Here is a 14,614-nt window from a genome sequence, read left to right as displayed (position 1 = left end):
TATACATGTCAATATAGTCCACAGGAGAAAAGAGAATAAAACACTAATAGCTCGACAATTTTGCCTTCCACCAGGCCTCTTCAAGAGCTTTAGTACAACTAAACAGAATAAGTACATGCATAAAAATCACAAACATTGCTTCTCACCAGAAAAAAAATTAAAGAACAGTTGTCAAAGTTAAAATTAGGTTGTTTAGATCACAAACAAATGGTCAAGAATGAGCAATTCAGAAAAGTTAGAAGAGAGAACTATTCAACGATTTAGTGATAGGTCATATAAAACCTTCACTGACTTTGTACTGTTGTGAAACAATGTGAAGGACAAACCGAAAAAGATATGAATATGAGAATTTTCCAACATCGATATTATGTAAGATCAAATTCTCCAAACAGCGCTGTTAATTTACATGTGCAAAACTGTGGCTGTCCTACTCTGGAACAAAACAGAAATATTATTCAAAGAATAAGATATGACAAGAAATTTGACGGCTTGCATAAGTTTTAGTAAACAAAAAAAACTTCAATATTAGCCAAGGCATATATAAACTAGACCCTATATTCCTTCACACTGTTCCACAACAGTACAAATTCAGAGAAAGGTTTTAAATGACCTATCACCAAATCGTTGAATAGTTCTCTCTTTTAACTTTTCTGAATTGCTCATTCTTGACCACTGGTTTATGATCTAACAACCTAATTTTAACTTTGACAACTGTTCTTTAATTATTTTCCAGTGAGAAACAATGTTTGTGATTTTTATGTATTTACTTATTCTGTTTAGGCTTGTAATAAAGTTCTTGAAGAGGTGGGGAGGCTGAAATGTGTTTGAGCGGATTAGAGTGTTTGTGTTCTCTTTTCTCCTGTGGCTCAAGGGTGACATTGCTCATCTTGTGGAATGAAGATTATATATATGATGAACCATATATATGTAAATATATATATAATATTATATATATATTCTTCATATAGTTCATCCCATGATATATATATGACGGATAATATAGGGGATGAATATTGTATATTTTATATATATATATATATATAGTTATATATATATATATATATATATATATATATATATATATATATATATATATATATATATATATATATATATTATATATATATATATATATATATATATATATATATATATATATACTATTTATTTATATATATATATAGCACTTCTTTATATATATATGTTACTGGTAAAATATGGATATATAAATATTTATATATTATATATAATTATATATATATATCTTATATGGTATTCATATATATATAGTATATATATAATATATATGGTTGCAATATTCAATATATATTTTATATATTCATATCTTATATTACATATATTTTATATATACATTCATATATATATATATATATATATATATATATATATATATATATATATATATATATATGTATATATATATATATATATACATACATACATACATGTATATATATATATATATATATATATATATATATATATATATATATATATATATATATTATATATTATATATATATATATATATACATTTATATATTGTCATAGAGTTGGAGCAAAAACTTACCTTTCAAGTTGACCACATCTAACTGGGAACCAACTTTTCATGTAATAAATGAATCCTCAGGGTCAATATATTTCTTGTAATGGAAAAAAAAAATTGACCCTGAGGAGGTGGGAAATACAGTAAAGCATTTGGTCAAAGACTTCTTTCATTATATATATACATATACATTATATATATATATCAATTATATATACATATATATATATATATACCTCTATATATATATATATATGAAATTATAGGAATACTTGATATGGACATAGAGGCAGAGTGGATACAGATGGTTCTAGGGTCAGTTAACGGCACCCTTTTATGTAATGTTGTCCGGTGGCGAAAATCGATCATTTTCGGCGCCAAAATCGCTGATTTCCGCTTATCGCCGCCGATAATTGGTTATTGGCGCCAATAGATACCTAACGTCAAGTTATGTTAAGTTAAAAATTCTTTAACTGATAAATGATTAAAACAGTGAAAAAGCGTCAAAAGCGCCAGATTTTTCGGGGCAAATCAGGCTCAAACAGAAACAAGATTAGAGTTATAAGATAAAAGGTTATCAACACTCTCCACTGAACAGTATAACTTACTCCTTAGCAAAGATAGATATATTGCAGATATAATATATATATATATATATATATATGATACTATATATATATATACTATAAATAATATATATATATATATATATATATGGTCTGCCAGACAAAATATATATATATATATATATTCAGTTTATATATATATATATATATATAATATATATCATGGGTCAGTATCCTAGCTGCCTCTGCATATATGTTGATGTTGTAGAGCTATATATGAAGGTTTTTGCTGGTGTTAATCGCCTGAGCAAGTCAGGTACCCTGACTGTCATGGGTGAGTCCCGTTAATTCTTGCTGCAGGCCACCTCACTTTGGTGCCAGGGAAGGTTTCTGTTTTCCAATTTCAAGAGTATTTGAGCCCTGAAAGTCATAGGGAAACAGATTAAGGCAGCGCTCTGAAAGGCTTAGCGAGTCATTCCTTCCTTCAGCCTGATAAATTTATAATATATGAATTAACAGGGAGCCAAATATATAATCTATATAATTATATAATATATACAATTATGTATATATATATGTAAGATGAATATATGCTAATATATATATATATATATATATATATATATATATATATCTGAATATATATATATATATATATATATATATATATATATATATATATTTATATATTTATGTAATATGAGCAGTTAAATCTTGAAGCATTTTCCATGTGTGTGTGTGTGTGTGTATATATATATATATATATATATATATATATATATATATATATATTATATATATATGCGTATGAATATCATATATAATATTATACATGTGTTTAAATATACATTATATATTATATATACATATATATTACATATTGTATGATATGCTATATATATATATATATATATATATATATATATATATATATATATATATATATATTATACAAGTTATAACATGTTCAAGATTTAACTGCTTATCTTCCAATTTATGTGCTGAAGAACAGGTGTCATTTTCTCGACATGATAAGAAGAGAGTGGGATATATATATATCTCACAAGTGGGAATAATTCCTAAAGGTCAATTTCGTAACTGAGAGGAGGGATCCACATCATTCATTGAGTCATTACCTGTACCGAAGAGGAGTCTTCTGTTTGGCCCAAGCTCATTCAAGATGTCAATTTCATTTTTTGTTTTGGTAAGGTTCCATAGACATTATTACACTGATGATGATGTGTGTATATAATGCATACATATATATTATATATATATATATATATATATATATATATACATATATACTGTATATATTATATATATATTATATATACAGATAGATAGATATATATATAATGTACTGTATATACAGTATATGAAGGTAGAGGTGTTGTAGAAACCATAAGCATTATAGAATCATGATGTTACTTAGTATACCAATGAATGTGTACTGTATGCTAATATATTGGTTGAGAAAAGATGACAAATGGCAAAAGGACTGATAAGAGAAGAACAGTGGGTCTAGACCAGGAAGAAAGTAGGCTATATGGAAGTGTCTGATATGACAGTTATATAAAATTTGAAAGCAAGGGGAAAATGCACTGGTTGAGAAAAAGTTTATGAGAGAATTAATGAGATGCAATGTGGAGGGAGTTGAGGAAGCACGTTACTGACGATAAGTTTTTGAGTGAATAAGTTGTTATGAAGGAAGCAAAATGTGTGAAAATATGTGCACGGGAGAATGAATAGTCTGGTGCAAAAGTGGGTCTAAGACATGGGTGCGCTCAGGCTTCACAGCTGTTCATTATCTTTATGAATGGAGTACTGCAAAAGGCCAAAGAGAAGATAGTCATTTTATTTCTGTGCAAAATTTTGAGATGAGAAAATAATCATGAATAGAGTTTGGAATGGTTGATTTTTGCAGTTAATTCAATCCTGACCAGGAATAGTGAAGAGACACTGTGGAAGCTAATGAAAGAGTTTGAAAGTGTTAGCAAGAGGAGAAAGCTGCAAGTAAATGAAAACCATAAACATAGAGTACTGAATGTCAATATGGTGGCTGGAAGAATGGCTTCAGCTGATCCACACAGGCATTTGGGAGAAAATATAATGGACAATGGTAGGAAGGGAAATGTATCACAAAATAAGTTAAGCAAGAAGGGTAGTAGGGTAGCCTATGTGCACAAGACTGGCAAGAGACTTGAATGGTCAATGGAAACCTATAGGGAAATGTACGAAAGGATTGTTCAGTAAATTCTCCTTTTACCTGGAACTGGGACTGGCATGAGTTGGGTGTTGGGGATCTAAAAGGAATGACGTTACCCATCTGCACTCTTAGAACTGTTTTTGGGATGAGGTTGCAAGCACCCTACATATTAAATTATAATGAAATATACATGTACACTCGGAAACCACAATCTTCGACCCACCTAGGTCGTGCTCCGAGTTTATGAACGGGGCCTTTCTGGACGGCGGGCAACGCCAGCTATCACGGATTGAAACACACTCGAACACCTTTTGAACTCTTCCGCATTTTGTTTTGGGTGGTTTTTTTTATGATTTTGCTGCATATAATGCAAAGCAGTCGTGGTATGTTGAATTCTACAACCTGTATAATATCGAAACGAAGAAAAAAATGCCGAAACTGCCGGGCTGTAGTTAGGAAAGGGGGCCGGGGAGGGAAGGGTAGAATCTGTGAGTTGTGTGTGTGTGTGTGTGTGTGGAAATGACAATCTGAAGCAGCGTCACACAAGTGGACGAATCACTGCGCCGACCAAGCTGACGTAATGAGTAGGAGCAGGACTTGCCTTATCTTGTTTTGCTTTAAGCGTCTGCTGAAAAGGTAGTGGGCTTTGTCGACGTGCCATTCTCTCTCTCTCTCTCTCTCTCTCTCTCTCTCTCTCTCTCTCTCTCTCTCTCTCTCTCTCTCTCTCCTTACATTTTATGAGTATTATGCATTTTTGTGGTCATTTAGAGAGATGATGATGATGATGATGTGAGAGAGAGAGAGAGAAAGATAATGATGATGATGAGAGTGAGAGACAGACAGAATGGCACGTCGTCAAAGCCCCGCTACCTTGTCAGCAGACGCTTAAACCAAGACAAGATAAGGCAAGTCATGTTTCTACTCATTACGTGAGCTTGGTGTGATTCGTCCACTTGTGTGACGCTGCTTCAGATTGTCAATTCCACACACTCACACACACACACAACTCACAAATTCTACCCTTCCCACCCCCCCGCCCCACCTCCCCGCTTTCCTAACTACAACCTGGCAGTTTCGGCATTTTTTCTTCGTTTCGATATTATACAGGTTGTAGAATTCAACAGTTGTCTATATAATCATACTATGACTGCTTTGCTTTATACGCAGCAAAATCATAAAAAAAACTCATACTCTCTCTCTCTCTCTCTCTCTCTCTCTCTCTCTCTCTCTCTCTCTCTCTCTCTTTCCTTATATTTTATGAGTGTTGTGCATTTTTGTGATCATTTAGAGAGATGATGATGATAATGAAGATGTGTGTGTGAGAGAGAGAGAGAGAGAGAGAGATAATGATGATGATCATGATAATGATGAGAGAGAGTTAAGTATACCTTAGTTGAACCAGACCACTGAGGAGCTGATGAAGAGCTCTCCTAGAGAGGGCTGGCCCGAAGGATTAGGTTTATTTTACGTGGTTAAGAACCAACTGGTTACCTAGCAACGGGACCTACAGCTTATTGTTGAATCCGAACCACATTATGACAAGAAATGAATTTCTATCACCAGAAATAAATTCCTCTAATTCTTCACTGGCCGGTCGGAGAATCGAACGCTGAGCCAACAGCGTGCTAGCCGAGAGCTCTACCCACCTTCCCAATGAAGAGAGAGAAAGACAGAGTGAGAGAGAGATTCTACCCTTCCCTCCCTCTCACCCCTTTCCTAACCACAACCCGACAGTTTCGGCGTTTTTTCTTCGTTATATGCATTATATGAGCAAAAAAAAACACACACCCAAAGCAAAATCCGTTGAGTTCAAAAGGTGTTCGAGTGAGTTTCAATCCCTGATAGTTGGCGTTGCCCGCCGTCCAGAAAGGCCACACTCATAAACTCGGAGCATGACCTAGGTGGGTCGGAGATTGTGGTTTCCGAGTGTACTTCCGAATGGTATATTAACATTACTTTTATAGTAAGCACAAGCAGGCAAAACTTACATTAATTAGACAATAATAAACTCTGGCATAACTTACATTAATTAGACAATAATAAACTAAGCTTAAAGATTAATTATACTTATTGTAAAATACTGTCTCACTGAATTGTCTGGTTTGGCAGATATAAAAATAGTATTTATATCTAATATCTAAATTACATAGTCCTTTAATCATGCAAATATGGCTATTACTGTTTCCATGTGTAAAGCACAGCAAAGAACTTAATGAGGTGACCATTCCAGGTACTTGTTTGTCTCGCGATGGTGACATCAGCTAACCCTACCATGGTGTCACAAGATCCTGGGTGTGTTACAGTGGATCCAGCCCTTAATTACAAAAATTCCCTCTACGCTGGGCATTGGTATGAGATTGGAAAGGTAAATAATGAATGTGATTACACGTTCCAAATTTTGTTATTCAAACAACATAAACACAATTATATTTTTCAACTTCAAGCTATTTCCCTTAACAATTAAATTTCCCAAATCATATTTCTCAGGTTTAAGGCTTTTCTTTTCCAATGTTTCTTGATTCCATCTATCCAGCACTTTCTGGGTATTTCTCTCTTTCCTCATAACACTTCTGTATTATATAGGCTATTCTTTCCACAAACCTATCATGCACCATTCTTTCCCCATGACTGAAACATCTCAAAAACCTTCAATCCATCTTTCTCTTCAGCCAACCTTAATACAGTACTATATCTCCATATTTTTCAACACTTCAATTATTTTTATGCCGCTTATAAGCCTAATACCCAAACGCTTCCCCTTAATAGATTTAAATACAAGTACTTTTCTCTCACTTACATTCAACCCATCACTTCCATAAAGAACAGTTGGCTCAACAATTCCTTTATAAATTCCCATCTTGGCTCCCACAAGCACTCCACATCACTTTCCATTCTTTTACACACACCATGCTTACCTTCGCTGCTTCACCTACTTCCTGACTCACAGATACACATTAAAGGTTTCTCTGTCAATTTTATGTTCATGAATGTAAATTTAATGATTAAACAATTTTTACTGATTACTGATTGCGCAGTTTTTATGATGTACATTCTGTGTAATGTTCCAATACAGGTCCAATTTGTATTGGTTCTTATTGTTCTTTTTGCTCTGTTGCTCATTTTAGGACTCCAATTTTATATGTTACAATTTGTAGGCTAAACCAAGGAAGGTGTACGGTAGGATTCTGATTGGGAAAATAAGACAGGTAAAGTGAAAATCTATATGTGGCATACATGGGCCACGAAAAAGCTTATGAATAATACTGATGGAGGGGAACTCTAAAGAGTGTTTAGAATTTTAGGTAAAAATGCTGTTGAGACCAACAAGAGGTTTTCTGATGGGAGGCGTGTTAGAATGCAAAGGCAGGGGATAAACTGATGAGTCAAAATGGGTCTGAGACACAAGTGTGTTGTCTCATGGATGTTTAATATTAAACCTTTATGGATGGAGTGAGATATAAAGTCACAGAAAAGAACTCGGATGTACGTACAAAGCTAAGGGGTATGAAAATAGGTCATAAATGGAATGTCAAATGGCTAATGTTTCAGATTATAAAGTGCTGACTACGGCTAACAAAGACAGAGGGCAGAAACTAGGAAAAAAAATTCCAAAGTGCTTGCAATGTGCAAAAACATGTGCAAGAGTAAGGTTATGAGGGTAAATGGAAACCAAGAAGATGTAACAATGAATGTTTTTATGGATGGTGCCTTGATAGAAGGGGTTGATTCATTTAGGTATTTGGAAGTAGATCTAACAGATGACGGTAGAATGAGGTCAACAGTATAAGACCTTGTCTTAATATCATTTTCATTTGTTAGCTTATATAAGACTATAAAAGATATTGTAGTGTCATTTAGTGTGCACCACTTCACAATTACAAATTCTGATTACTCATCTGAATATGTTTACATGTAATGTACTTGATTCCTATATTTAATAACCTAAGAATTCATAAAAACCTGATTTCCTTTTGATGATTTTCAATTATAATTACAGTATTTATAGCAAGTTCTCATGTTCCATAATAATTTTTTCACACCAGTTCCAGACACCCGGAGGAACAGCCTTTCAGAAAGACTGCTGGTGTGACGACCTCAACTTTAAGACAGATAATCCTGAATTTGGTAATGGCAACGTCACTTACTCATGCAGAAAATATGGTCCTGATGGAAATATCCAGAGTGCTACAGGTTTGTATGCACATGCTATGTATGTTGTATAACCACAAGGGCGTAAGTTCCTACACCCATATGCTCATACACACACACACACACATGCACAAGCTACTGGACACAATACATTTCCCATTGCATGTGGCAGACCATCGTAGTCTTTGGTTTTAGAGTATTGTTCTCTTTCTGGCTAGTCTGTAAGTAAAAAGCTGAGGAAAGGGTTAAGACTGCATGGGGAAGCAAATACTGTCATCCAAACCCCATACTTCAGTTCTGGTCTGCATGTATTCATAACAGTTCTGACAACTTCATCTCCTTGATACTTCTATATCTCTTGGTTACACTTCAATAAAACACTGCTTTCATCATTACCCTCCTTCCCTTGTCCTCACATTTTTTAACAGCAAAGCAGCAATTATAATAATCTTGCTTTGCACGAGAGCCAAAACATTCATACCTAATAAAATGTTTGGCTATGATGGCAATGTTTTGAATAAATGAATACTTTTCAAGTTACCAGATGAAAAATAATTAAAAATCCTGAGCTACACAATCCTGCATAATATTCTGTCTATTCAGTTCAGTTAACTAAGATAACTAATATACCTTAATTTCAACAGCCAACTTGATACATGATGGAGTACCAGGTCACTTCAAACAGCAGTTTCCCTTTCCATTTGCACCAAAATTTGACTACACCGTCATTTCTATAGATGAGGTAAGGTTATTCAGGTTTATGCACTAGTTACTCTGTACATTATATATATATATATATATATATATATATATATATATATATATATATATATATATATATATATATATATATATATATATATATATATATATATATATATATATATATATATATATATATATATATATATATATATATATATATATATATATATATATATATATATATATTATATATATATGTATATATATATATATATATATATAAAATATATATATAAATACATATACATACATACATACATACAATAGTGTGTGCATAAATCTGTATCCAGAGAGTTTAGGAATATGGCATGATGCCAAATACTGGCAGAAACCTTGTAAATGCCTATAAACAATAGGATAAGGTTTCTTGCTTGGTGAAAGATAAAATAGTAAATTAATCTTCAACTCCAAATACTCAACAACCCCATTCTTACACATGGTACTAGAGAAAAATAAGAACCAAGATGATAAATTTTGGGAGGGGATTGCCATAATGCTTTAAAAGAAAAGAGGAAGAGAGTAATTTTTGCAAAATTTTTTTACGAATTTGACTGGAAGAAGAAAATGCTGCCAATGAATATTTTCTTTAAAAAAAAAGTGTTTCACTTCATAAATTTTTCTCTTTCTTGCTGCTCTGAAGTTGTAAGAATTGAAGAATAGCAGAATTTTAAGTATTTTCCACATTTCCCCTCTCTAGCCTGAATAATGTAATTGATGTAAAAAGCAAGATCAGGCAAGCTCCCTTACAAACTGACAGTCAAACCCCTATCAACTTATCATTAACAATGAAAAATCTGGCGTTTAGAAGTACCTATTATCACTGCAGGGTGATAACTGATCCATATGCACAGCTAATATGCACATGTACTTTCAAAAGTAAATGCAAGTGCACTAGAGTTTACTACCACTAACTGAAAATCCAAGAGGGCAGATGAGTTACACAGCATAGGCAAACTTGAATGTCTTACTATGATAATCTAATAGTGTTCTATAAAGTTAACTTCACTGCATGGGCTATTATGATGGTTTAATATGTAATATGTGAATGTTGGTACATATACAAATTCACACACACTGAACATTTAATAAGGTAGTGGGCACATAGCATGAAAGATTATCAGCCAGTAAGTCTCATCAATACCAAAATGTCCTTCCCTTTAGGATACTGCTATTGAATACGACTGCCACAGTGTCTTGGGTGTGACGAATTACTGCATTCACTTCATGTCACGAGTGCCATCCATTGATGAGAGCAAACTTTTTCAAATGATCAAATTTGCTGGTAAGTCTCCTTCTTTCCAGAGTTTCATTCATGTTAATCCTAATAGTTTCATTACACTACAGAAAAACACACTTAATTGATAATTTTGCAAGAAGCAGGTGATATGCTTCCAGAGTAAGGCCTCTTCTTTTTATTTCAATTATATGGAAGTTTGGTAAAATGTAAATGGTTAAGTAACACCTTCAAATGATCTATAAAATAGTTTGCAAGTGAAAAACAGGGAGTAAATTTCTAAGTTAAACTAAGCTATACATCTTGTTTCTGAGCCTACATGGTTTGATTTGGTGTAAATTGGGCACTCTGGATATCTTTCAAAGTCAAAAATTTTTTTTTCCAATTGTCATTTCCCATTGTCCAATGACTTATTTTGCTGTTGCACTGAATATTTTTTAATGACCTGAATTCAAACAGTAGCAATACAAGAAGAGTATAGTGAATGTTATTAATTTGCTACGTGATTAGGATGAAATCAACTATAATACATGGTGTTCTCATTACTGCTACTATTTAAATGCTATATTTGTTCCTCTTTTAACATAAATATATACAGAATGCAAACATAATACTAGATCATATAACGAATACATTTTACCATCAATTCAATGCTGGCAGTACATGAGCCACATAAATGGGATAAATCTTAATTAATAACCACCAATGTAAGGCTAAAATTCAACACTGTTCCCCAGACATGCACAACTCACCTTTGCCTACCTCCACAAAAGCCTTAACAAGATAAGCCATGTGTTCTCAAAACAGGTTAAGCCTATGGGGTAAATGTCAAGGAGATGGCCACATGAATACTACATATTGTTTTTCAACATAATTTTTTGGTTAAACAATGTAGAAAATGATGTATATAATGTAGTAAAAGTGAGATAATTTGAGAAATTCTCCATATTTTGTCTATATTTTTACATTAATCCTGAGGGCTGGTACTAAACATAGCCTCCCGCAGAGCTTCCGCCATGTTTAGTACCAGACACTGTGGCATTTACGTAAAAACATAAAACAAAGGACGGCAGATTTCTTATTATCTCAGTCATTTTCTCAGAATTTATCACCTGTACTGCATTATATACATACACATTTCTATATTGTTTAGCGAAGAAATTATATTAATAAAGGATATCTTCACACAGCTGTCTCCTTTACATTTAATGCCTACAGTAGGATACATGGTCGATTTGCTCAAGTAAACTGGGAATATTTAAAACTTGGAATTTAAACTTAGAGAAAAACAAGGTAAAGTCAGTAGAACTAAGCAATAGCTCCGCATGGGATATTACTTTGGAAATTGATTTTTCCTACGGTATTTTGGTTGCTTATCAAGAATTTACCATTACTTTCTGTTGGTCGACAGTAATTAACCTGTACTTAACCTCAGAAGTTGTATGCTGGCCATCCTTGAATGCTATTGTGCATGTGCAGTGTTATACAGGAGCTTTTGGTAAACAGTGGAGTTTCCTTGATGGGGGTGGCTAAGTAAAACGGCCTGCTAGGTTAGGTTAGGTTAGGTCAGAGTATGTTAGGTTAGTGTAGTTCCTTTTAAAATGGGTTTCCTTACCCAATCCCTTCTTAAATATATGGCTCTCTAATGACTTGCCCATGCGCGGAACCATTCCACAAAAACAACATGGCAGTCTGGTCTTTCTCCCAACGTTTTCCCCCCACCCAAAACCCCACAGGAACCATTCCGGAATCATTCCAAAAACAACATGGCAGTCTGGTCTTTCTCCCAACGTTTTCCCCCCACCCAAAACCCCACATTCTCAAAGGGTCCCCAACCATGTTTGGTAAATATGAGGTTAATAATAATTAACCGACAATAATCACCACCACGTCCATCAGCAACATTATAAGTATAGGAAAAATCAATTAACAATTAAGTCCGTGCAGAGCTCTTACTTAGATTTACCGTAAAGTCTTCCATCTGACTTAAAAACGACTGTTGACATACACATAAAACAGGCTGAGTTCAGACAAACCTAGACTAACCTACGTAGGGGCAAGTTAGCCCACATCTCTTACATACCTGCACACTAGCCAGCATTCCTGATTCTGTTTACTCCAGCTGCACTTATTACTCAATTCCGGCCATGGCCAACTATAATCCTGCGTCAAAACACGTACACTAAGTCAAAGTCATTTGAGAAGAATTCTTGGTAGAGTCTGCACTCCTTGCTTATAATCACCAGGAAATGTAAACAAACCTAACGCTTCTTCTCCTTTCTTTCACAGAGGATTTAGGTCTGAATAACCAGAACCTCACCTACACCGGTACCAAGCAAAAGGGCTGCTGGTGAACTGCATACTGCATAGCATTAATAGTAGAAAAAAACGTTTCTTGATTAAAGACCTTATTAACTTTCAGCCTCAACTGCTTTTTTTTTTTTTTTTTTTTTTTTTTTTGTAAAACCTGTGGTAGAGATGTTGTATGTCTCTTATTCGTTTCACAGGTCTTTTAAAAATTGTAAATTTAAATTGTAAAAATGTGATGGAATGGAATTTTCTTAAAATATTGTCCAAATGACCTTTGTATGCATTCTTTTCTTTGTCCCTTTACTACAGACAATACAGTTATCTTTAGAGTACTACGTTGCATTTAACGGCACCTACAATTAAATACAAGCAGAAAAAAACAATCAAAGTTTATTATAATTCTTGGTTATGATCAAAATTCTTTTATAAGAATTGTGTTTATTTCCTCATAATCTGGGATTGACAGAATAGCTGAACAACTGGTGTTTTCGTATGCTGGACTCGACAAACAAATTTATAACAGACCTCTTAAGTGCCTCTCTTTAGCAAGCTTTCAAAACTCTCTCACTGATTTTTCATCTAATTTTTTCCACTCATGGTTATCTCTAAAATTTCAAGATACCACACTCATAACTATGCATATCAATACTGAAATTTCTAAGTGGGGTCATATAGAACACTGGTTAAAAAGGGGGCTTTTGATGTATCACAAACAGTCTAATTTTTTAGCATAGATAACTTAATATAAGAATTAGTTAATAAGATTAGAGTGGATCCACAAACAAACAAAATGGCACCTAAGGCATAATTTTCTATCCATGGAGACACAAAAAGGTATGTGTGTATATACAAGTTTGGTCAAGTGGTTGTAGACTACACTTCGCTAGAGTCCCGAAATCAATCCCTGGCAGAGGAAGCAATTTAGGCCCGTATACTGGAAAAATCCATTATGCTTCTTGAACCAAAACAGTGAGGTAATACCTGTTAGTTACCAAACTGTGGCAGTTGTAGCCAGGATAGAGAAGAATTTCTGAGGATTAGGTCTACACATTCTGGAGACAATATCTCTAAGAGAAAAAGTGGGGAGGTGAAATAAGTTCATGTGTGTGTGTGTGTGTGTGTATGTATATATATATATATATATATATATATATATATATATATATATATATATATATATATATATATATATATATATATATATATATATATATATATATATATGTGTGTGTGTGTGTGTGTGTGTGTGTGTGTGTGTGTGTGTGTGTGTGTACATACATTCAGGACGACAACTAGGCCACAGATATTTGGCTCTCTCTCTCTCTCTCTCTCTCTCTCTCTCTCTCTCTCTCTCTCTCTCATAATTAGTAATCTTCCATTACGAATTAAGCTCAAGGCGAATTCCATGACGAATGTATGAGTAATTCCAGATCTATTTGGGTAAAAGACCGGTGCGCTATGGGCATTACTTAAGGGTCTTTGCAGCGTCCCTTCGGCCCCTAGCTGCAACTGCTTTCATTCCTTTTACTGTAGCTCCGTTCATGTTCTTTCTTCCATCTTACTTTCCACCCTCTTTTAACAACCATTTCTTAGCGCAACTGCGAGGTTTTCCTCCTGTTACACCTTTGTAACCTTTTGCTCTCAATTTTCCTTTCAGCGCTGAATGACCTCATAGGTCCCAGCGCTAGGCCTTCGGGCTAAATTGTGTATTCTGCTCTATTCTACATCACTCTCATGAAAAAGAATGACAGCATAAACCACTTTTGTTTCTATTTCTTGATATACAGTTCTACTAACTTCAAGAATATTGTACC

General features: G+C 33.8%; 1 protein-coding gene across 1 annotated transcript; it reads left to right on the top strand.

Annotated features, from left to right (window-relative positions):
• The first annotated feature begins 6,576 nt into the window (after positions 1 to 6,576).
• Positions 6,577 to 13,077, top strand: LOC136842481 (uncharacterized). The gene is made up of 5 exons (XM_067109859.1): positions 6,577 to 6,707; positions 8,386 to 8,533; positions 9,136 to 9,233; positions 10,418 to 10,538; positions 12,780 to 13,077. The coding sequence occupies exons 1-5, from the start codon at positions 6,591 to 6,593 to the stop codon at positions 12,842 to 12,844; spliced, it is 549 nt and encodes a 182-aa protein (XP_066965960.1). The 5' UTR covers positions 6,577 to 6,590; the 3' UTR covers positions 12,845 to 13,077.
• Positions 13,078 to 14,614: the final 1,537 nt, after the last annotated feature.

The sequence above is a fragment of the Macrobrachium rosenbergii genome, chromosome 10 (assembly GCF_040412425.1).
Source record: "Macrobrachium rosenbergii isolate ZJJX-2024 chromosome 10, ASM4041242v1, whole genome shotgun sequence".
In the NCBI taxonomy this organism is placed as follows: Eukaryota; Metazoa; Arthropoda; class Malacostraca; order Decapoda; family Palaemonidae; genus Macrobrachium; species Macrobrachium rosenbergii.
Note: the sequence above shows the minus strand (reverse complement) of the source record. Positions and strands in the feature narration are given on the sequence as shown.